This window comes from Blennius ocellaris (genome assembly GCF_963422515.1).
Source record: "Blennius ocellaris genome assembly, chromosome: 20".
NCBI classification, from domain to species: Eukaryota; Metazoa; Chordata; class Actinopteri; order Blenniiformes; family Blenniidae; genus Blennius; species Blennius ocellaris.
In genome coordinates this window covers 21,113,787-21,135,161 of record NC_137669.1, presented here as the reverse complement: position 1 = coordinate 21,135,161, position 21,375 = coordinate 21,113,787, and the positions used below count along the sequence as shown (strand labels likewise).

The following is a 21,375-nucleotide window of genomic DNA, read 5'->3' as shown; positions in this document are numbered from 1 at the left end:
CTTAAAAGTAATACGATTTGGATTTTTTAAATTAAGAATAGATACTAAAGTTGAGCGAATGTTGGATAATGCAGAAAATCTTGAGTTTTGTTTGGACCTGATATTTATCACTTACTACTTTGCTTTTGCTGGAATGAACCTACTCTCTGAAATATATAGGGCTAATGAGATAAAAGTGTAAATGTATGTGCTACACTGACTTACTGTACATTAGAGAACCACTCAAATAGCTTTTAACTGCATAAAAGTTGTAGAAGAAGCTGCCGGTGCTCAGGAAGGACAAGTTCACAGGGACATGTGAAGGTGGACTTTCCTGTATGGAGCAAGAAACTTCCTTGTAAAGCAAAAAGGGAGAAATAAAACCAGACGAGCCTCATTCTTTCAGGCTGCATGACGAGAGAGTGTGACTTAAGTAAGCAGTCATTCTTTCTGAAGGAGGCTTCGTTGGCTGACACGGATCGCTTCATCTAAAAGAAATCCCTCTCTCCTGAGATATCGGCATCCTGCTCAACCAATGATGAATAACATCTGGAAAGCCGTGATCGTCCTCGCTGCCACGATATTCACTGGTGAGCTTTAGGAACAATGTCAAACTGATTAGGTGGAAATGACAAAGCTGATGTCGTAAGAACGGCTCGGGGCCTCAAACGAAGAGGAAACATACTTAAAAAGCTTTTGCTGTTAAGTAAATACTGAAAATGTGGAACAAAACAAAAACTAACCTGGTTGTGATGTTGTTGTTCATGGTTGGTTATATTTGGTCAAGAAAGGATCACAGAAGTGGTTGAGATTGTAATTAGTAGAACATTAGTAGAAACTAGTAGAAATCAGTGTTGATACTCTTATTCAGTGAATTTCTCTGACACACAGTGGATGGAATTAAATTAAATTGTGTTTTGTATTCCTTTAGACATTGTATTGCTGGTGTGAATTTGTTCATTAATGTGCAACGAATGAATAAATAAAAACTAATTTGAACGCATCTGAAGCAGATATAACTACAAACCACGTCGATATAACGGAATAATTTCAAACTATGCTACCAGTCCGGTACTTTTATGTGACTTTCACTGTGGGATTTATTGAACCTGTGATGTTTGTGGGTGTTCTGCTGTTCTCCTGCCAGCGAAGGCCAGACCTTTGTGGGGGAAGAACCCTATAACCTCACTCATTTATTTATTTCTTCTCCTCCTGTTGAACAGCACACAGTCTGACCTGTAACACCTGCCCCATCGGGCTGTTCGGGGGATGCCTCTTTGGATCCGAAGTCAGTTGTGACAATGCAACGTCCAGCTGCTTCACAGGACAAGCACGTAAGACATCTGCGCAGCACTTTCTAGATAAAGATGGGGCTCAACCTAGAAGAGGGAAACACATCCACACCAGGCACAACAGTGAAAACCAGTGTAGGCCATTTGACAAAACTGCAAGAAACATCAAATAAGTCACGATGATGTCATCTTCAGAAAAATCACAATTAGGGAGCAAGTCGAAGACATGAGGGAAACAAGCAGATGAGTTATTAAATTAAAAAAAAAATCTATTTTATTTCTGCACATTTAGTTACTGACGTTTCTAGGTTGATGTCAAGCTATGAAGGCGAAGCTCATGAAAGCTAATTAACATTCAAACAAGTTGCTACATGTCAGATCCTTAATGACACAAACACAACTATTTGCCCCCTCCCTTTTTTTTCTTTTGCTTTACGGTGGCAACTACGGTGGCCCAGAAGAACCAACCACGTATCATAACTGCCAAAACCACAACACAACAACAAAAACTGGTGTCAAATCTGGTGAAAAACATATTTGTGCTCCTGTATCGACGTGAGCTTCTTCCACACATTGTTTTCTTCGACTACAAATCACACATTGGGGCTCTCAGCTGAGAAATCTGGAGAAAAACTCCTGCGTTCACTGGATATTGGAAAGAGGCGGTGCTTATCTGAGATTGACGGATTTCAAAGCCAATCAGGAGACATAATTTTGACGCGCAGACAATCAGGAGGAGGTATTTGGCCCGTATCGAGGCACGATAAAAGTTCTTCCCGTTTCATTCATTCACAGAAACAGGCGCGTGTTGTCTTTTTAGCCACGTTAATAAATTAACTCCGACTCATGCGAAGCTGAAACTTTTTCACGTACCGTCACTTCTTTCCTCCGCTCCCACGTCAAAACAGAGAAAAGTTCCTCTCTTCTGATTGGCTGCGCGACAAAATCCTCTTTCCTGATTGGCTGTGAAATCCGTCAATCTCAGATAAGCACCTCCTCTTTCCTCTATTCAGTGAACGCAGGTGTTTTTCTCCAGATTTCTCAGCTGAGAACCGCGATGTGGGTTTTATAGTTGAAGAAAACAAAATGTGACTTGTGTGGAAGAACTTCACGTCGATGCAGGAGCACAAATATGTTTTTCACCACATTTACTGCAACAATTGGAGGAAAAATATCAGCATGACAGTTTAGTTTTTTTTCAAACTGCGACTTGTAAAACAGGATTTGTGCACCTGTAAATACTAAGTTGTGACTTGTAGGGTGTATTTGTGGAGCGAAAAGAATTCTACAGGTACACAACTCACAGTACACAAACTAAAACATTTTCACCACTACCTTCTCAGCCCTGCAACTGATGTAACTAAGACCCTCTCTTACTCTTAAGAGTCCATACCTCCTTTATCATAGATTGTGTTTGAACTGGATGGAGAGTTAACATTGTATTTTCTTCGCAGAGTTTAATGCCACTGGGACTTTGTCCCTGATGACCCGGGGCTGCATCGACTCGGACCTGTGTGAAAGAACCATAACGGGCACCATCCTGGGCGCCGGCTACACCAGCAGCTTCACCTGTTGTAACACAAACCTCTGCAACGGCGCCACGTCCATCCAGGTCTCCCTGACCGCCGCCCTCGGTGCAGCCATCCTGTCCGCTCTGTGGGGCTTCGGGGGGCTTTAGGCCTTTTCGCGGCCTCGTCTTTGCTCACAATGTAACCCGTCATATCGATGAAAATCATCCACGTCACGCGTCAACTTGTTTTTAAGCTTTGTTTCTGTGTGAATTGAAGCTCTCTGAATGAACACCACACGAAGTTTGTCTTTAAAATGAAGTTAATGAGTGAAAACTGTCCAGATTCCTCATTAGATCACAAAATGTGACGGTGGTGAGGTGAATTCAGAAGAGCCTCTGCAGCCGGGCAATTCAACGCTTTCTTGAGAAAAGGAGATCGGATGATAAATATAAAGAATATAAAGTTCTAAGTTAAAGTTGAATATGTGTGAAATGACACTGATGTGAACATTGTGACATAATTTTGGCTTTTTTTTTTTTTGGGGGGGGGGGGGGGAGTCTATAATATATTCCTGCTAAAATAACATCATTTTTAATGTCCGTTATTGACTTTTCCTTCAACTACCATGTGTTTCAAAGTAAATTTGGCTTTCACAATAAATTAATGTGCAGATTTTGCCAATTGCTGAAGCTTTATCATTATTTCCATTACTTCCTGACACTAGTCAGTTTGTATTCGGAGTGCTGGAGTCTAATCATTGACCTCTGAGCACCAGTCATGTGTTCTGCACGTTCCTGAACATGGAGGAACCTGAAGCGCCCAAAGAAAAGCCACAGAGACACAGGACCTGCAAATTTCAAACAAAAACAAATTCATATCCTCGGTAACGTATCTTAAAATAGTTTTACAACCTACGTGGAGTTACAGGAGGCTGGAGCAGGTCCATCAGATGAATTCAAAAAAATTGGAATCCTTAGAATCGTTTTTTAAATTAAAACCACTGAAGAAATGAGCTGAAACGAGTCTTATTAACCCACTTATTTGATGTCAGAACTGTAGAACGTCTGTTGGAATAAAGGATGTTGTTGTAGAAGGTATAATACTGGAGGCAAACCAACGTTTCAATACCAAAAGGCTCCCTCTAGTGCTCAGGGCAGGAACTGCGTTCCATAACCTGTGACAAATAGTTGTTATAAAATGCTAAATTACTATATGTCGTTATGGTGTTTTGTTGGCATGAATCCCAAATTTTATTTCAACTTCTGGATATCGTAGGATATGTGAGAAACGGAAATAAAAGCCTTGAAGTTGGGTTCCCCCTCAGTACCAGGATCAGCGGTCTCGTCTCACAAAATCCAAGGAAGTAATTCATAGTAGGATTTAGTTTTTCTATCTTCTTCAAGGTGTTAAGAAAAGCAAGGTTTTGATTGAGCAAAGAACCTTCTGACATCGACAAACACTTCCAGTCGTCTTAAACACAACTCCTGGGGAAAAGCAAATTTGGGAATATTTGCGTATCCAATAAAATAAAGTGTTATCTTTGAAAAGAACTGCTGTAAGATGAAGGTGAAAACAAGAATTTACCAACAATATCTTTTTTTTGGGGGGACTTTTTCTTTAATGTGTAGAAAATGTAAATGCAATAGGTGAAACCCCCGATGGGGCCACAGTAACAAGGGACCAACATTGGGTGGCGTTTCACAGATTAAAAAAATAATCTGTATTAAAACAACTCATCACGAAACTGCCTCCTCTGCTGTGAACCCGTCACTGGAAAGCTGTTTAACTTGAAGACCTGCATGCAGAGTGTGCAGTGAGCGCGACCGTCTGACACCAACACCGTGACTCCTAAAAGACATTTATATTTCCTCGACTAGAGAACAAGAGGAACCTCTGACGCTGACACCAGTAACTAGTAGGAACAGTCCATAAAATCAGCGAGGAAGATGCAAAACGTCCTCCCCGATCTAAAAAAAATGAAGTAAAAATCCTACAATCTTAATAAAAATGAATGCAATAAAGCACACAAATACATTTTACAGGACCATGAACTGATGTGCTGCAGCGGTGTTGAACCTGCCTACTCTTCTTCTTGGCAGTCCTCCGCCCCGCCTCCCGCCACAGGCTTCTCACCGCTCGGCTCTTCTGCGGAGAGAGGAAATAAGCAGAGTTATTCCCGCCGGGGACTTTCCCGCGTCGCCAATAAACGAAGCGTCGCTGCGGCGGCGGCACCTGTTCTGGCTTTGTTCCGTCGCGAAGCGGCCAGAGCCTCCTCCATGCTGCACCTCTCCACGACGACCCTCACGCTCTTGGTCACTTCTGAGTGTTTGCGCAAAAGTTCCTCGTCGGAGCGTCTGCTATCTGAAACGGCAATTCAAACAACGGATGAATCGCGTCGTCACGCCGAAGAGCTTCCAGACAAGTTGGACCGTCGCGTCTGGAAAACGCTTGTTTCACGCGTCACGTTGTGCCGTCGTCGCCTTCTCCTGCCGAACACGGCGAAGAAACCAAAACTCACCCTTGCTCGCTTTTCTCGCCGCGTTCTTCTTTCGCTTCTTCGTTGCGTCGTCGTCCGAGTTGGAGGACTCGGCGTACCGAACTGCAGACGAGCACAAACGAGTGTTCAGACTACAAAGTGCAGCGGGAGACTCCCCACCGTTCCGCTCTCACCTCTGAACATCGCCACCATCCTTCTGGGTTTGAACCGTGGATCTGTGCTCTCAGACGCCAGGGCAGACTTCCTCTTCGGCCGGGACGGGAACCTCTTGTCTCTTCCACTCGCCGGCTCGTCGTCGGAGCTGCTGTCTCGGTCCAGAGACTCTGTGAAGAGTGAATTTATTGCAGCTCGGGTTATGTTCGTTTTGTCGGTCGGCGTTTACAGGGATGTCAATGTGACTGAATTCTCTCCAATTAAAGAACCGATCGGCTCATTAATAAGAGATGAATGTCAGCGGATCAATCCCGGGAGAAACTAAACAGAGGAAGGATTTACAACATGCACAATTTGATTTACAAAGCCTAACAACATTTGCATTGTTTATGCATTTTCAACCCGGCTCAGTCATTAGCTTCTACTCATGTTGTAGATTCTGCTTGGACTTTCTGACCGAGCAGCTCCCACAGTGCAAGTTTCTTTCTTTAATACAAATCCGGCTGTATTTACTGTAACGTCCACCTCCCGTTGTCCTTTTCCACGACATCACATTTCATTTTGTGAGCCCCGTCCAATCACTTCACGGCATATACCAACATGGGCAGGTCATTTTTCACATCTGCATATTTGATCCTAAATTAAATCGGATCGGTGCAATCCAATCAGATGAAAATCTTCAGATGTACTTTTAATCAAATTACTGTGCTCCATGTAAGCACAGCCAGCGACTGAGGCAGCAGCATGTTTTCTTTAGTCGTCAACAATTTGAGGGTCAAATAACCGATGAATTGATGGAGCAGATAATTGAACCTGGTTCCCTCCACCGAGAGCCTCCCACCTCTGACTGGGCGCTTTTTTGTCGTTTTCTTCTTTCTTGAAGCCGCTCGTCTTCTACCAACGCTTGACTTCTTGCCCTTTGTTGTTGCCGGCGGTGCATCATCCGAACTGTCATCTGACGCCTCTGTGGGAGAGGAGGAGGAGGAGGAGGAGGAGGAGGAGGAGGAGGAGGAGGAGGAGGAGTTACACTCACTCGTTCTGTGTAGAGCAGCCACACACCTTTCAGTGATTCGTACGTACTTTTATTTGCCCTCTTCTTTTTTGTCGAAGCCGGAGATTCATCATCTGAGGCGTCGCTGAAACTCTCAGCATAGTTTACTAGAAACGGGACGAAAAGACAAATGATTTGCCGTTAACGCAAGACATTTAAGCCTCGTTTACAACTTTGGTGAAACACATTTTTATAGGAAGTGAATCCACGCATGAACACGATGAAATGGAGCCAGAGAAGCTGCTCACCTTTCTGTGATCCGCCGCCACGTCTGTTTACACTCGTTTCCTTCTTTTGTATTTTAGAAACATTTGTATTCTTCTTTTTTGCAGCCAGTTCATCGTCGGAGCTTTTCTCTTCCTCTGAAGACTCTGTGGAAGAAAAAGAGCCAAACACAATACAGGTTTCTTTAGATTATGGACTTTTGATATAAAGCACATTGTACTTAAGTGTAATTCATTAATCTATTAAAAAAACATGGTTCATCCTTTAATAAATGCAGTCAGTCATTTAATATACACACGTTTTGTTGCTTTGCTTTTTGTGCTTCTCTTGGCTCGTGACGCATTTTTCTTTTTCACAGGAGTTGCCTTCTTTTTCGCGGCCGGCGGTTCTTCATCTGAGCTGAAGTCTTCGTCTGAAGATCCTGTGGAAGAAGACAGAATCAAACGTAGTGATCGATACAGGTTTCTTTAGATTATCACTTCCCGAGGAAATAAAAGCCCTCTGACATGTCCAGCGTGTTTCATCCCCGTGATTTTCCTTAATACAGTTGTTATATATTAAGCGGTTTGAGCCTTTTCTTTCTGGAGTCGAGTTGGTTTGAAGTATTTTCTCATTTCAATGGCCGTCCTGTTTTTCACGTTATCTGGCTTTAGTTTGGGTTTTTGGTTTCGCCCGGTGTCGGTAGCGGCTCCTACGACCCTGTATCGCACCTGCTTGTGTGTCCGGCGCCACGCCCACATTTCACTTTTTACTTTTCTTTTTCGGACAAGGGTTTTGTGTGTATTCCTCCGGCGTGCACTCTTCAACATCACGAAAAGCAGAAAACAACAATAATAACAACAAATAACGGAAAGCTTTAGTCGTTTCTACGTACGTTTTGTTTTGCCTTTTGCAGTTCTCCTGCCCCGTGGGGCATTTTTCTTTTTTGTAGCACTTCCCTTCTTCTTTTTTGCAGCCGGCCGTTCATCATCGGAGCTGAAGTCTTCGACTGAAGATTCTTGGAGGAAAGTTACGATTAGATGGAGCCAGTTGTGCAGTTTTGATCGGTTTAAACGGGACAATTAGTTTCTCTGAATGCTCAATAAACCAAACAAGTCATCATTTCATCGGGTAAAAAAATTAGTAATTGAATACAAATGAAAATGAGGCATTGTCCTAAATAAACATGAGATTCCTTCTAACCACGCTGATGAAACACAGCCACCTTCTGTAATTTGCACGTACCTTTGTTTGTTGTAGATTTTCGCTTTTGAGGAAGTTTTGTCCTTCTTGACCGCGGTTCATCGTCTGACTTCTCATCTTCATCTGAAGATTCTGCAGCAAAAAAAAGAACCAAGTCGAGCTCAAGTTTTTTTTTTTTACACAAACGATCAATATTTTTCACCGTCTTCTTTTGACAGTTTTTCCAATAATTCCTACGTACGTTTCTTTTGCTCTTCGGGTTCGTCTGTCTTCTTTTCACCCTCAGAGCTTTCGTCTGCGTCCGAAGACTCTGGGAGAAAAAGCCAAGTCAAGCAAAACTGCGTTTCCACCAGTGATTTGAGCTTGTGAATCAAATCATTAAGAAAACTGTGGTCAGATGAATCCAAGGCTAGTTACAGTCCTTCACAAACTACTAGGGTCATTAAATCACAATCCTAGCTTTCACTAATTGAAATATGTGTTGTTTTACTGCTTTCTGCACCTTTCTAGTACCTTCTGACCCCCCCCCCCCCCCCCCCCCCAAAGACATTTTAGCTTCGTACACAGCAGTGCTCTAATACAGAAGCCACTCACTGTTGGGGGATTTGTCTGCGCGTTTATTTGTTCTTCTCGTGTTTTTGGAAGCGTTTTGCTCTTTGGCCACATTTTTATTGTTTCCCTCGTCGTCAGAGCTCCTGCCTTCATCCGAGGAGTCTGCGGGAGAAAAAAGAAGCTGGAGGTACGAGTTTGATGCAGCAGGTTTCATTTGTCGGTTTAAAACAAACAAGCAAAAAACAAAAAACCTACAAAAAGCCGAATTTTCTTGGTACACATTTTCCTTTCGCGTTTTAATGACAACTCACGTTGTTGCTGTTTATCAGCATCTGTACTGTTCTTTTTAGCGGCCGGCGGTTCATCGTCTGCACTTTTCTCTTCATCTGAAGACTCTGTGGGACAAACAGTTGAGCTCAATGCAGCAGGTTTCTTTAGACGACAGAGTTCTGATATAAAGCAGACCATACTCCTCTTCTGTTGTGAATATATCCATTCATAAATTATTACTAATAATAATAACAATAATAATGTGGTTCATTGTGAAACAAAAGCCATCACTCAAGAACATTGTCACAGACCCAGTTACACCGTTTACTTGTAAACAGTCAAATAATGGAAAGCTTCAGTCGTTTCTACGTACGTTTTGTCGCTTTGCCTTTTGCCGCTCTCTTGCCTCGTGGGGCATTTTTCTTTTTTGTAGCACTTCCCTTCTTCTTTTTGGCAGCCGGCCGTTCATCATCGGAGCTCAAGTCTTCGACTGAAGACTCTTGGAGGAAAGTAACGATTAGATGCAGCCAGTTTGTGTCACTTGTGCAGTTTTGACTGGTGAAAAAAGAGGGTATCTATCTCACTGATCAGTTTGTGTTTTCACAATTCTTTGAATGCTTGATAAACCACAAAGTAAAGATTACCAAAGGAAATTTTTTACCTTATATTGTTGACCTGATTAACCCAAGATACCGTATTCTGATTTGTAGCTTTGGTAAACAGCTTTGGAGACTTTTCTAACATTTTAGAAGACGACGAATTCCCTCAGCCAGATAGAAACTGTCACAATAACCAATAATGAGAATAACTGTTGGCTGCAGCAACAATAAAAGCCACTCACCTTTCGCTGACTTGTCTGTTCGGTTCTTCTGTGGAGTGACACTTGTGTTCTTCTTTGCTGCCAGCGGTTCGTCATCTGAGCCGACGTCTTCATTCGAAGACTCTGGGAGAAGAAGAGGAGTCAAGCCAAAGTTTCCAGTATTATCAGTAATAATATATGAGAAATGGCAGCTGCAGCAAACCTAATAGTTTTGATCTAATCCTGCGGGGAAATGGTTTCCTTGGATAAACAATTTCTCACATGTATTTCCATGCATCAGTGATTTATAGGTATGATTTGTTGATGTGTTTTTGTTTTAATCATTTAACAATAATTCTCACTATGTTCTACCATTTAAAAAAAACCATTTTTGTATCAAGGGTCAACAGAATAATCGACAGTAAAAAGCATGAGGTGCATAAACTCCTTCTGCTTATTTGAATGATGATAAATCAATTCACTTTAATGAACAATCTCAGTGATTTGTACGTACCTTTTGTGGTCTTCTTGCTCCCTGAAGCTTTTTTCTCTTTAGAAACAGACTTTTTTTTTCTGGACGCCAGCGATTCGTCGTCCGAGCTGTCGCTGAAGCTCTCAACGTAGTTAACTACCGACGGGAAGTTAAAAAAAAGTGTTTAGGCTCGAAGTGGTGGGTGAAAATTGACTTCAGGTGAGTCGAAGACGACCGGTCCACTTCTACCTTTATTCACGGCTGCAGACCTCCTGGATTTCACAACTGGAGTTTGTTTTCCAGAGGTCTTCACAGACGACTTTTTCTTTTGTCGCGACTGTCCTTTTCTGGTGGTTTTACTCTGCGGTTCCTCATCTGAGCTGAGGTCTTTATCACGAGGTCCTGAAAGGAAAATGGGAAACACACACAAGTTGACTTTGCAGCAGCGGTTGGTCAATTGTTTCAATTGTAGGCTGCACTTCAGACGACGCTATTCTGTCATTTTAAAGACCAAAGAAAAAGCAAAAACTCAATGAAGTTGAGTTTTTTCTTACGTTCTTCCCTGCGGGTCAAACAATAATTAACTATTCAAGAAGATAATCAACATCTATCGGCCACTAATAATGCAATGGAGCCTTAATTCATCTCATTACCACTGGCCAGCCTCATTTATTCCACGTCTGCTCATGTGCTAACCTGATGGTTTATTTGAACGATTGGATTGGGATGGTTTGCTTTCAGTCTTCCTCTTCTTAAATGGTACAGAAGCTGCGTTCAGATTTGTCTGCGGCTTGTCACCTGAGATATCACCCAAGGCTACAAAACATACAAACATAAGCATTATATATTTCAATTTATAAACCGAAACAGAACAATTGGTAAATCGTGTCTTCAGTTGTGTTCATATCGTCTCCATTGCCTTGTTTTACCACCAGAGCCCGAGTTGATGCTGTTGTCATGAAACCTTTTTCACCTGACAGATACTTTGACGCAGGAATGAACTCTTCAGAGCTGCTGCTTTCCCTTCCTGATCAGAGACATGGTAAGATGAAGATCATGAAAAAATTGGTTGGATAAACGAATCATTTCCTTTCCATCATTTGATCTGCAATCACAGTTTTCATAGAAACACAATGGAAAATAATCACCATGGTAACCACTTGATAGTAAAATGACCATGACTGTTTTGTTTCTCAACCGATTTTAATAATATTGGTGTCATTGTGTTGCTTTTTCCACGCTGCATCATGTTGTACTGATCCAAAAGCTTTTCAAAGAGCTTACAATTTCTTGTCACACACCTATCTAGTGGTATATTTAATTTTATTTTACAATGTTTAGTCCACCCTTCGGGTCAAAGTATTATTCCCGTTTCATTGATCCTGCTACATTTGTCTTTGCAGCCATTTAGTGTTATTTCCACTATTATATATTTGTCTGATTGTTGTAAACTTTACTTTTGAAACGGGAATACAAAGATTATTAATACCTTGTACCCTCTGTATTACAACTGCCTTACTGACGCTCATACAGATGGATGACAAATACACACATTTCACACAAAATTAACATATTTAGTAGGAAAAAAATATTGCAACCCATACCAACTCGGGTTAACAAACGTTTTAAGACGTTTTAATTTTAAGGGGCCCGCACACAGTCCGATTTCACTTCAAGTGGGTTGGGCCTGTAAACTAGTGCCATCCCTTTAAAATTCAAACTTTCAAGGTTTTATTGGTTGCAGTGCAGGGCAGACCTGACGAAAACGAATACTGTTGTGCAAAACCACGCAATAACGACCAAAAACGAGAGCGCGAGACGTGCAGAGAACGCGTGTTGCGTCCGGTGCATTGTGTTTGTTTGTAGGACAGCATGGCTCTGAGGCTAGCTGGATAGCATCGTGCTAACGAGCTTCCTCCGCGGCATCGCGGACATCTCAGCTCGGGCCTCAACGGTTGGTGTTGCGTCCGCTACTCTTGAGACGTTTGATTGCTTAAAAAAAAAGAAGGAAAAAAATCGATGTTTTCTTAGAAATGTTTACTTGGTGGTTTAGCGGGCCGGGTTGGAGTCTGCCGCGGGCCGCTGTCGGTCCACCGGCCTTATGTTTGATAACGGTTTAGCTACCGAGACGTTATTTGAACCGGAGGCTTCGTTGAAGCAAAGGGGACTTTCACAGCTGCTCCTTCTGACGAATATGGGAGTGACGGCGTTTTAAATACCTTGAGAATCACGCACAGTATCCGAGTCGTTATCGGGACTGTCCATTTTGTGAGACACTACGACGCCGTTTCAATGCTCCTCATGCAAACTTCAGTTAGCATCAGCTTGGACCGACTGTCGGCCGAGTTCACGGTTCGTCAGCCGGGAGATTTTCCGCTCGGATGACCCGCAGGTCTGGTCCCCGCCGTGCGGAGGGTCTCCGGGGCAGTTAAAAGACCCGGTTCTGCTTCGGTGGGAGACGATCCAGTTTCGCGTCAATCTTCCGCCTCGGTTTTTTGGAGGAAGGCGCTGAGGCCGAGCGCGAGTGAAGCCCGCCGCGCAATTGGTCCACAGGCGGGCCAACGCACTACGTCACTGCCTCTGGCGGGCCGACGCGTTTCCTGATTGGTCCACTGGCGGGCCAACGCATTACGTCATCGACACTGGCGGGCTCGCGTCTTCCTCGTTGGTCCTGCCCCGCCCCCCCAAAGCTTTCTTTAAAATAACACATTGGCAACAAGGTCAACAAATTGTATCCAGTGAATAATAATTATTACATAAACAAGATAATAGAATTACTGCATTAATTCAAGAGGGAAACTGTAGCATTGCTCACCAGAAAAACCAACAGTAAATAGAAGTTATGTCAATTAAAAAAAAAGAATAAACATTAAATAAGTAATAGAATATTTATATAGAGCAAAGCATTGACTTGTATAAGAATAATGGTGAAATTAACAAAAAACAAAACAAAAACAACATAGTAAACTATTTAAAAGTGGGAGTTATAGAGTCTTGGGGCCACAGGAAGGAAGAATCTCCGATTGTGCACTAAAGATGCTCCTTCAGGGTGTACTTGAAGAATATTACACTGCTAGTACCAATTACTGCAATCTTATACTAATAAATATGCTGCTATGCTATATGAAGCCTCAATGCTAGAATAGAGTGTCTTTGTTCAAGATGCATAAGTAATGTCTAACCAACTGTTTCTTATCAGAAAATAGAACAAAAGCATATACAGTACAGTCAAGGTCACAGATAACTCCGGAAAAACAACAGTTGGGAATTGCCGGTCTGGGCCACCAGTGCTACGATGAGGCTGTGTTGAAATGTTTGTTCATAAATGCAACACTCCTTCTAGTTTTAAATGCTTGGAAGGGAAACGTTTGACGAAAACAGATTTATGGCAGTCAACAGCCTTTTTATTAGACACATACAAGATAAATACACAGACATTGCAATGTAAGACAAAGAGGATGTGATCATACATATGGAAAGATCCAGAAAAAGATTAGACTCTACACAGAAACCGTTGTTGGGCAACATCAATCAAAGACAGTGTGAACATTGTTGTGTTGCTCCCCAACTTCAAAACTCAAGAAATTTGCCGTTTGGGATACAAAATAGAAACACTGGTCACTGTTGTTTATTCGTATTCTTGAAAATTATCACATTGCGATTTAAATTGCTGGTGTTGTTCAGATCACATCCCTGAGAAAACAAGAGGGACAATATCCGTTCCAATCAAGCTCGACCCTAAAAGAAATCCAACTCGTCATGCATGTATCTATTTTCAATAGTGCTACCACAGAAATACTCCTAGTGTACATCCATTCAGGTTTCTAATTTTTTTGGGGAACACCTTTCCTACATGTACGATTCAAAAATGTTACAGCCGTATAAAACATTGGTAACTCTCAAAGAAAATCTGGTAAATGTCACAAAATCTCAAAACGTTAACTATAAATACGAAAGCACAATATACAGTTGCATCTGTGATGAAATGACCATGATTACCAATGCTTCATTCAGACTATTATCTTTTTTTTTTTTGTCATCACAGATGTTCAAACATGTTTGAAGTCAACATCATCCTGATTTCTTGCACAGTGAAGCTCAGGCAAAGCTACAGAATTATTTTCAATCATTTATGACTTGAAAGTAGGTTTTAGTTGCATCTCTTCACCAAAAGATAACCTCTTACCTGATGGATTTTGATATAAATAAAAAGCACTTAAAAACTCTTTGTGGTGTTAAATATGTAGAACCAGGCCCCGGAGAGCCTCTACTTAACCCTGGTACAGCTAAACATCTTTTCAAGTGGAGCAATTCAGGTGTCACCGTCCCGAGTTTACCAAAAGGTCTGTTGCTCGGTTGCAGTCCGTGAGACCGTGCTGGTGTGTTTGTGAGTCTTGAGGAACTGACTGGTTATACAGCAGCCATTTTGCTGGCCTCTCTGACCCCGCTGAGGTAGGCGCCTGTCACAGTCTGAGGAAAGTGTCGGTTGGTGGCCTGGAAAGAAAGAAGATAAAGAATGAAATCGAATCAAAATCCTGTTGGTCTGTCGATAACTGACACGGTTATAGAGCACAACAGAATGAATCACACTTATTACCTCGCCAGCGAAAAACACTTTTCCCTGCACGTCTTCAGCGAGGATGTCGTAGGCCTCTCCGCTACCCCCCGTCTTCACAAAACTGTAGGACATCTGGGACCAGGTGTCTTTGTTCCAATGTGTGAGGAAGAAGTACGTCGGCTCCGGGACTTCCTATTAACAAAACCAACAAGACGGACGATTAAATGAGATATCCCGTGCAAGACGAGTATTAAGTGTTAACAAGTTACTGAGGTACCGTTTGACTCTACTTGTCTATTAGTATCTAATCTCGGCATCTTATTAAACAAGGTGAAAAGGAAAAACACATAAAGAATAGCCACAACAATGACGCCTTTACTTGGAAGTCATCCTGCTAAATCTTTATTTGTCCTCCAGATAAAATAAGAGTATGAGATCATTCTAACAGACAGACAAGTGTTACCTGCTCTTTGAAAAGCTCACGCAGGACCTTCATGCACTCATTGACCACGTCCTTGTCCTCCATGTCCCGCACAGCAGGTACAGCATCACCGGAGATAACGGACATCAGCACGGCCTGTTTCCTCTGCACAAGGACCGAATTGTACAGCGTTACTGAAACGACGACTCGTTTTCCTGAGTTAATATGAGTGATGGGAAACAATAAGGGGGTTAAAAAAACAAACCTGAGGATCCAGGTCATAGAAGACACTGAACATGCCTCTCTTTTCAGGACTGGGTGGGATGTGACCAAAGTAGTCTGCTCCCTGGATTTTTTTGTCCCAGAATCTGTACGGGAACTGAAGAGCCATCTGCAGGGGAAAAAAAAAAATCAATCAATGAAACAATAATTTTAGATAACACACAGATTTGAAAAAATAAATGGAAAAGTCAACAGTCTGTGAATACTTTAAATTAGACAACCAGGCAGTAATGAAGCTATGAATATTCCTTTACTTACAAATAAAAGATCTACTTAAATAAATAATAAAAAAGAGGGTCTAATTCAACATTAAGCACTTTCAGGGTTATAGTTTCCTGATAAATTTCTGTCCGATAGACCAACCGCTGGTAGTATCTTCTTATAAAATGCTGGGGGAAAAACAATATACCAATTATATGTAAAAAATGCTTTCAGACCAAATGTAAAGATGTAGAACCTTTTCTATGATACCAGCTCCGAGACTGTGGATCGCTTTCAGCTTCCTCTCCGGAAGTGGAGGTTTGAACTGAATCATGTTCTTCTGAAGCAAAGTCAAAGGGACTGTGACAAGGACCTGAAAACAAAAAAACAAAAAAAGCTGAATTTACAAAATTTTTGTTGTATTTAGGAATGTTAATGTCTTAGAGAATCTCTGGGTACATGTCATATGTTTTTACCTTCTGTGCCGTCCACTGGGAACCATTGGAGCAAGTAACTTTGACAACATCACCTGAGTAGTCAATGGCCTGAACCTATGGCAGAAGAAAGGATGCTTCAGTTTAGTTTTTTTTCCCGCATCTGTGTAATTCATAATCGACCGACTCTCGATTTAAAAGCACTGAATTACAAACCGGAGTCTTTGTGCGGATGTCGAGGCCGTCGGCCAGTTTGTGGAGGAGAACGGAGTAGCCCTCCGTCAGCAAAGTGTGATCTCCTGAGAACTGGGCAAAGAATTCGTTGTGGTCCCAGGATCTCGCCGACACCTAACAACAAACAGAGGCGTTCACTCAAAAGAGAGAACGGGCTTTAAAGTCATGTGACTCTTAATGTGGCAGCATCGTCTTCTAGCATCAATGCAATGCCGTAAAAATCTAAATATAATCTATATGACAAAGAATGTATATATATATATATATATATATAAATAGATAAAAGGCTTCCTCGTTAAATTAAATCTTCAGCTAGAATTAATCACACCACATCAAGACATTATGGAAATTTAAAAATAAAATAAAATCTAAAAGCACTATTTAGATGAGGGCAGTTCCCACCTGGTCCAATGTGCTTCCACAAGCGTACTCCAGGTTACTGAGGTGAAACTGAAGCACTTTCTCCTCCAGCTCGCTGAACTGGATCCCAGACTCCTGAACAAAGTTCTTCTTTAATTCCTGAACTTTTTCTGAAACAACAGAATTCATACATGTTATTTAAGGGTGTTTAAGTTTGCTGGAGGAACTCTGGTAGTTTATTTTACACGATTCCAAACACCTAAATGTACAATGCTACTATAGGATATGTAGCTCATGTTAATCTACAGTGCAGTGAATAGTTACTGGCTAAAAGAGAAAGAGCAACACGACAAGAGAAAAAAGCATTATAAAAATATCCATAATTCTACTTAACCATTATACCGTATAACACTTTAATAACTATTTTCTAAGATTCAAAATCTGGGTTTGTTGCCCTTCCTAAACATTCCCAACAGCAACGGTTCAGCACCTCCCAGTGGTGCGTCCTGGTTCTGTGACTTGTCTTTCCTCCACTCCGACACCACGTCCAGGATGGCGTTGAAGTGAAAGTCCATGCGCTTGTCGATGGCCGAGTCCGTCGTCTGCCCTCCTTCCTGGATGAGCTCACAGCGCTCTCCAAGCTTGTGCATCTTGATTCCCATCTGCAACAGAGGCAAAACCAATTCTGTGATAAAAGCGTAATGACATAAGAGAGAGAAGAAAAAAAAAAAAATTGGAATAAAAGGATCAAATGTTTTCAAGGGCAATTTCGTCTGTGGTCACAATAAGAGGCCACATGATTCATTTCTCTTCGAATCCATCCAGCTGTTCAATCGATCGAGAGGGGGGGGGGGGGATTTAAATTTGGACTTCTCAAAGTGTTTGAAAACATTCTTTCTTACCTGTTCGCACATGAGGGAAATGGGGTTGTTCACACATCCGTTGACGATTTGAGCTCCTCGACCCACAATGACCCCCAGAGAGTCGTCATCCCAAACCCGGCCGCCAATTCTGTCCCTCGCCTCGAGCACCACCACCTGTACAGGAAACGAAGAGCACGGGTCAAGCTCAATGAGCAGAAAACATCACGAGATCAAATGCGAGGTTATAAACGCTGTTGGGACTATTTGTCTACCTTTGTGCCAAAGTTCTGCAGCTGGCGAGCTGCGGCCAGCCCCGAAGCCCCGGCACCGATGATCAGGACGTTCTTCTGCAGGAGATATTGGAAAATCCTTTACCCAATGGTTTTAACGATCGGATGTTGTGACGGCGAGGTACAAGAAGGGACGACCCACAGAGCGGTATCTTTCCGGGAGCAGAGGCCGTTTCACCGCCAGCACGCCGGTGTTGATGAGGCCCTTCCTGGTCATGAAGTGGAGAACCCGGTCCAGCTCCTGGACGCAGCGCACACGCACCAAACCTCGGACGATGACGTGGACGGCACATCTCTGAGGAGTCAGCACCTCCTTCAGAGAGACAAAACGAAGCATTCTCGCTGTCGTGATCGTACGCGGCCGTCGTCAATTTTAAAACACGACACCCGTCATCCGCAGTGTACCTCACAGTTTTTGTGCCAGGAGGCCAGGATGAGGTTACGCAGAGCCAGATACATGGTGGGATCCCTCGAAAATTCTGGAAACTCATAAAGCTCATCCAGCTCCATCATATCCGGCCGCACACACAGAGCCTTCCCACATTCGTTGGGCTGATAGAATGGCTGGAAATATGGACACAGGCCTGGAACTGAGGAACAGAACCATAATTACCACGTGAATATCAATGGGATATTCAAGATATTCATACTCAAGAACTATCTTTGTTGTCAGACACTACATGAAATGCAGAAGCCCGGAGTGGCAGTTACACATAGACATTGAATATATAACTAAATAATTAAATATTAAGTAAATAATTAGTAGGGATGGGTGGGTTAATACACTGATACTTGTGTTGGGTGAGTTTGGCAGTTTATCAGTCTGTTGAAGAGCAAACAAAGGCCTCAGTCACTTTCACCTGCATGACATCCAGCTGAAGATGGACAAATGCATTTTATGTTTTATGCCTTGTGTTAACCATATCTTCCCTTCATTTACTCTCCACGTCGATTTCAAAATTTCTTTGGTTGCTGAGAAATCGAGAGCTGCGCTCATCCAGTAGCATTTAGCTGGTACTTCATCAACCCATCTGCCTTGTGTCTGTAAAACGCGCCATACAAATAATACTGCTTTGCCTTGCCTTGCCTCTACACACAGAGGAAGGAATACATTTCATAGTGGCTGCTGAATGGCGCAGACAGACTTACTTTGTGGCTGCACAGCTCTGCAGTGATCCGCTCGCAGCTCGCTCAGGGACATGGTGCTCGGAGAGCCCGAAGGACTCATCCCCACACAGTCCGGGTAGTAAGCAGAGAGGAACGGGCTGGCTGGACTTTCTTTAAACAACGGCGGCAGAATCAGCATGGAATGCCACCAGCTGTCAGTCACCTCGGCAACTCTCTTTAAGGACGAAACGGCACGACGTTGCACGTTAAACAAATCATCCAATCAGCTCTGAATGTCACACGTGCAGGACGTATGTAGAATAAGTAACTATTTGGAAAGAAAATCATTCATTATATTTAGCAGAAATCAAAACCAGCTTACCAAGTCCTCAGGTTGGGAGCACTGGTCAGGTCCCTCGGTCTGCAGGCAAACACACGACATTTTGAACACAGTACATACGGAGAGAATTTGGTAAATGGCTGATTGTTGTGGTTTCTGTTGACCTTGATGTTGTTGATCTTCATTCCACAGCGGTACGTTGCTGCAAGAGAGGCAGTGAGCTGGATTTCCTTGGTCAGCTGCCGCCACTTCCTGCAATCCGGTTTGGTGCATTGAACCTGAAAAACGGACATATTTATGCGACCATTGATGAATTCGAGAATTGATAAATTAACAAAAAAAAGTCCCAGAGAACTGTCAAACAATCCCACTGAGGAGTGTTTGTGCACGTACCCAGAAAGGCAGCTGTTGATCTGCCATGAAAGCTTTAAGACTGGGTTCACTTTTCCCGTTACTCGTCCAGGTTTTCTTCCACGATGCAAAAGTCTCATAGCCGTCTTTGTGACTGATGTAAGAGGAGTAAAAACCTTTTTGGTCAAAATGCTGGACAACTTTGAACAATCAAACATTTGATTTTGATTCAGCAGAACTATGTGTAATGATTTTGAAACCAACACTGACATAGATGTTAAATTGACTTGGACACTGAGGCAGCAGGATCAGTCCTTCAGCCAACAATTGTTTTACCTTCTGTAGTAGTGATCAAAACACTCATTGCAAAAATGCTCCCCACACGACAGATGATACCAGCGAGACGTGTAACCATTTTTAGCGCACCTGCAGGGAAGAGACGGAGGGCGTGACCTCATTGGACATTGTCAGCAAAAACCAGAGAAGGTGTGATTTCTGATGTATTACCTGTCAGAGGCACTTGCAAAACAAACGGGGTACATGGCCGAACATCCTGCCTTCTCACATTTCCTGTACTTCTTCTCAGACTGATCATCTTCTTCTTCAGTGTCTGTGGCTTTTCGTTTACTCTGAAGATGAGAATAACATCACAGATATACATATATAAAGTAAACATGACCAAAGATCACGTATTTTCTTTGTAAAATCAACACATTCAGATGAAGCATATATATAGCATTTAAAGCCATGATGTGCAGGAGCAGCACAGGGAGAGGCTGTTGCTTCACCTGCCCAGGTGGAGGGTTGTTGGTTCGCTTCACTCGGACGTTGATCTGCCTCCCGGAGGAGCGCAGGGTCTGTCCGTCCCCTGGTGACTCCCCAGAGCTCCTCTTCTTGGCTCTCCGAGCTCCAGAGGCATTGCCGGAGTAGTCTAATAATGAATAACAACAAATATACATGAATTCATGGGCAGCATAGTGGAGCTAATTCCCAATTAGGCCATTATGGGGACCGATGTTCTGGATTAAGTAGTTTCCCTGTTAACTGGTGACCGACTTCCTTTGGTGTCCGTTGTTGCTGCTCGTAACAGCGGATGTTAAAAGTCCGACAGAAATCCGCAACTGGCCTGGCAAACTGCATTGAACCGCATTCACGATAAAGTTTCAAGGTGTCACACATTTTGAGGGTCTTATTTTAGCCTTCGCTGTTACTCGCAGCAACGACGGACGCTAAAGGAAGTCGGACACTAGTTACCAGGGAAACCAGTTCATCCGAAACACCGACAAAGCTCTTCATGCTGGACCAAAAAAAACCCCATCTAAATTGAGACAAATCACGTTTCAAACTACAAACTGACTACAGCCGAAGAAACACGAGGTGAAGTATGTGTCCACCGTGGAGGTGGTGGCACGTGTAGCCGCCAGACGGCTCTTTAAATCAACAAAACAAAGTCAGCCTGTCATTTTAGCACGTCGCTTCTGGAGCTGCGTCGCGTCGATATGAGCACGAACCTGCGTCCGACAGCATCGCTGACCCCCGAGCGGCCTTAAAACCCGGGATTTATTCACGTTTTGAAGTTTCTGACGCGATGTCTGAAGGATTGTGGATTTCGTCTCCCTTTTATTGTTGTGGGGGAAGGAAATCAATGCGTCGCTGCTCCCAGTACACCACTTCCCGTTGCGGGGAGGAAATGGGCGTTTCGACTTTGCGACTTGGTTTGTACTCTGCCGCTCGCCGTACTACACTGTAACCACAGCAACGACCAGACGCTGCCGCGGATTTGCGATAAAAACAAATGATGAGGGCGACAGGTTCATTTCAGATGCTTTTCAGCGGAGATTTTAACTCGGAACTAGAAAAAACTAGAAGTACTTGAGTAAGCTTTTCATCTTTTATCTCCTTCATTAGTTTTTTTTGCGATTTATTCGGAAACGTTGAAATCGTGAGCACA

General features: G+C 42.9%; 3 protein-coding genes across 5 annotated transcripts; 1 reads left to right on the top strand and 2 right to left on the bottom strand.

Moving 5' to 3' along the window:
• The first annotated feature begins 440 nt into the window (after window positions 1-440).
• LOC308145174 (sperm acrosome membrane-associated protein 4-like) lies at window positions 441-3,311 on the top strand. Its single transcript, XM_080516536.1, has 3 exons — window positions 441-569; window positions 1,203-1,313; window positions 2,726-3,311. Exons 1-3 carry the CDS (start codon window positions 515-517, stop codon window positions 2,947-2,949), a joined length of 390 nt encoding a protein of 129 aa, XP_080372662.1. The 5' UTR covers window positions 441-514; the 3' UTR covers window positions 2,950-3,311.
• Window positions 3,312-4,376: 1,065 nt separating this feature from the next.
• Window positions 4,377-12,486, bottom strand: LOC308144734 (uncharacterized protein). Of its 3 annotated transcripts, none has more exons than XM_080515918.1 (20): window positions 12,203-12,486; window positions 10,903-11,010; window positions 10,680-10,799; window positions 10,233-10,385; window positions 10,026-10,139; window positions 9,554-9,655; window positions 9,086-9,211; window positions 8,754-8,837; window positions 8,485-8,604; window positions 8,132-8,200; window positions 7,933-8,022; window positions 7,583-7,705; window positions 7,007-7,129; window positions 6,732-6,854; window positions 6,513-6,590; window positions 6,274-6,396; window positions 5,453-5,602; window positions 5,301-5,381; window positions 5,015-5,143; window positions 4,377-4,927 (listed from the first exon to the last, which is right to left on the bottom strand). In XM_080515918.1, exons 1-20 carry the CDS (start codon window positions 12,246-12,248, stop codon window positions 4,863-4,865), a joined length of 2,127 nt encoding a protein of 708 aa, XP_080372044.1. In that variant the 5' UTR covers window positions 12,249-12,486; the 3' UTR covers window positions 4,377-4,862. The 3 variants fall into 3 exon arrangements, with proteins under 3 accessions (XP_080372044.1, XP_080372045.1, XP_080372046.1); XM_080515919.1 differs by having other exon boundaries at window positions 10,957-11,010; XM_080515920.1 differs by lacking the exons at window positions 10,680-10,799; window positions 10,903-11,010.
• An 896-nt stretch (window positions 12,487-13,382) lies between these two features.
• kdm1b (lysine demethylase 1B) lies at window positions 13,383-21,071 on the bottom strand. Its single transcript, XM_080515721.1, has 21 exons — window positions 20,936-21,071; window positions 20,213-20,355; window positions 19,932-20,053; window positions 19,761-19,850; window positions 19,467-19,578; window positions 19,238-19,351; window positions 19,116-19,154; window positions 18,776-18,968; window positions 18,032-18,216; window positions 17,769-17,939; window positions 17,609-17,683; window positions 17,376-17,510; window positions 16,964-17,135; window positions 16,516-16,643; window positions 16,096-16,227; window positions 15,922-15,996; window positions 15,702-15,818; window positions 15,228-15,353; window positions 15,005-15,127; window positions 14,581-14,733; window positions 13,383-14,477 (listed from the first exon to the last, which is right to left on the bottom strand). Exons 1-21 carry the CDS (start codon window positions 20,949-20,951, stop codon window positions 14,394-14,396), a joined length of 2,505 nt encoding a protein of 834 aa, XP_080371847.1. The 5' UTR covers window positions 20,952-21,071; the 3' UTR covers window positions 13,383-14,393.
• Window positions 21,072-21,375: the final 304 nt, after the last annotated feature.

Coding starts and splice junctions, on each gene's coding strand:
- LOC308145174 (XM_080516536.1), top strand. CDS start 515: ATGATGAATAACATCTGGAAAGCCGTGATCGTCCTCGCTGCCACGATA. Junction 570..1,202: donor CGCTGCCACGATATTCACTG/GTGAGCTTTAGG, acceptor CCTGTTGAACAG/CACACAGTCTGACCTGTAAC. Junction 1,314..2,725: donor CTGCTTCACAGGACAAGCAC/GTAAGACATCTG, acceptor TTTTCTTCGCAG/AGTTTAATGCCACTGGGACT.
- LOC308144734 (XM_080515918.1), bottom strand. CDS start 12,248: ATGGACAGTCCCGATAACGACTCGGATACTGTGCGTGATTCTCAAG. Junction 7,706..7,932: donor AAAATCTACAACAAACAAAG/GTACGTGCAAAT, acceptor CTTTCCTCCAAG/AATCTTCAGTCGAAGACTTC. Junction 5,144..5,300: donor GGCGAGAAAAGCGAGCAAGG/GTGAGTTTTGGT, acceptor TTGCCGTTTCAG/ATAGCAGACGCTCCGACGAG.
- kdm1b (XM_080515721.1), bottom strand. Junction 20,054..20,212: donor ACAACCCTCCACCTGGGCAG/GTGAAGCAACAG, acceptor TCTCATCTTCAG/AGTAAACGAAAAGCCACAGA. Junction 19,579..19,760: donor TTTGATCACTACTACAGAAG/GTAAAACAATTG, acceptor CTCTTACATCAG/TCACAAAGACGGCTATGAGA.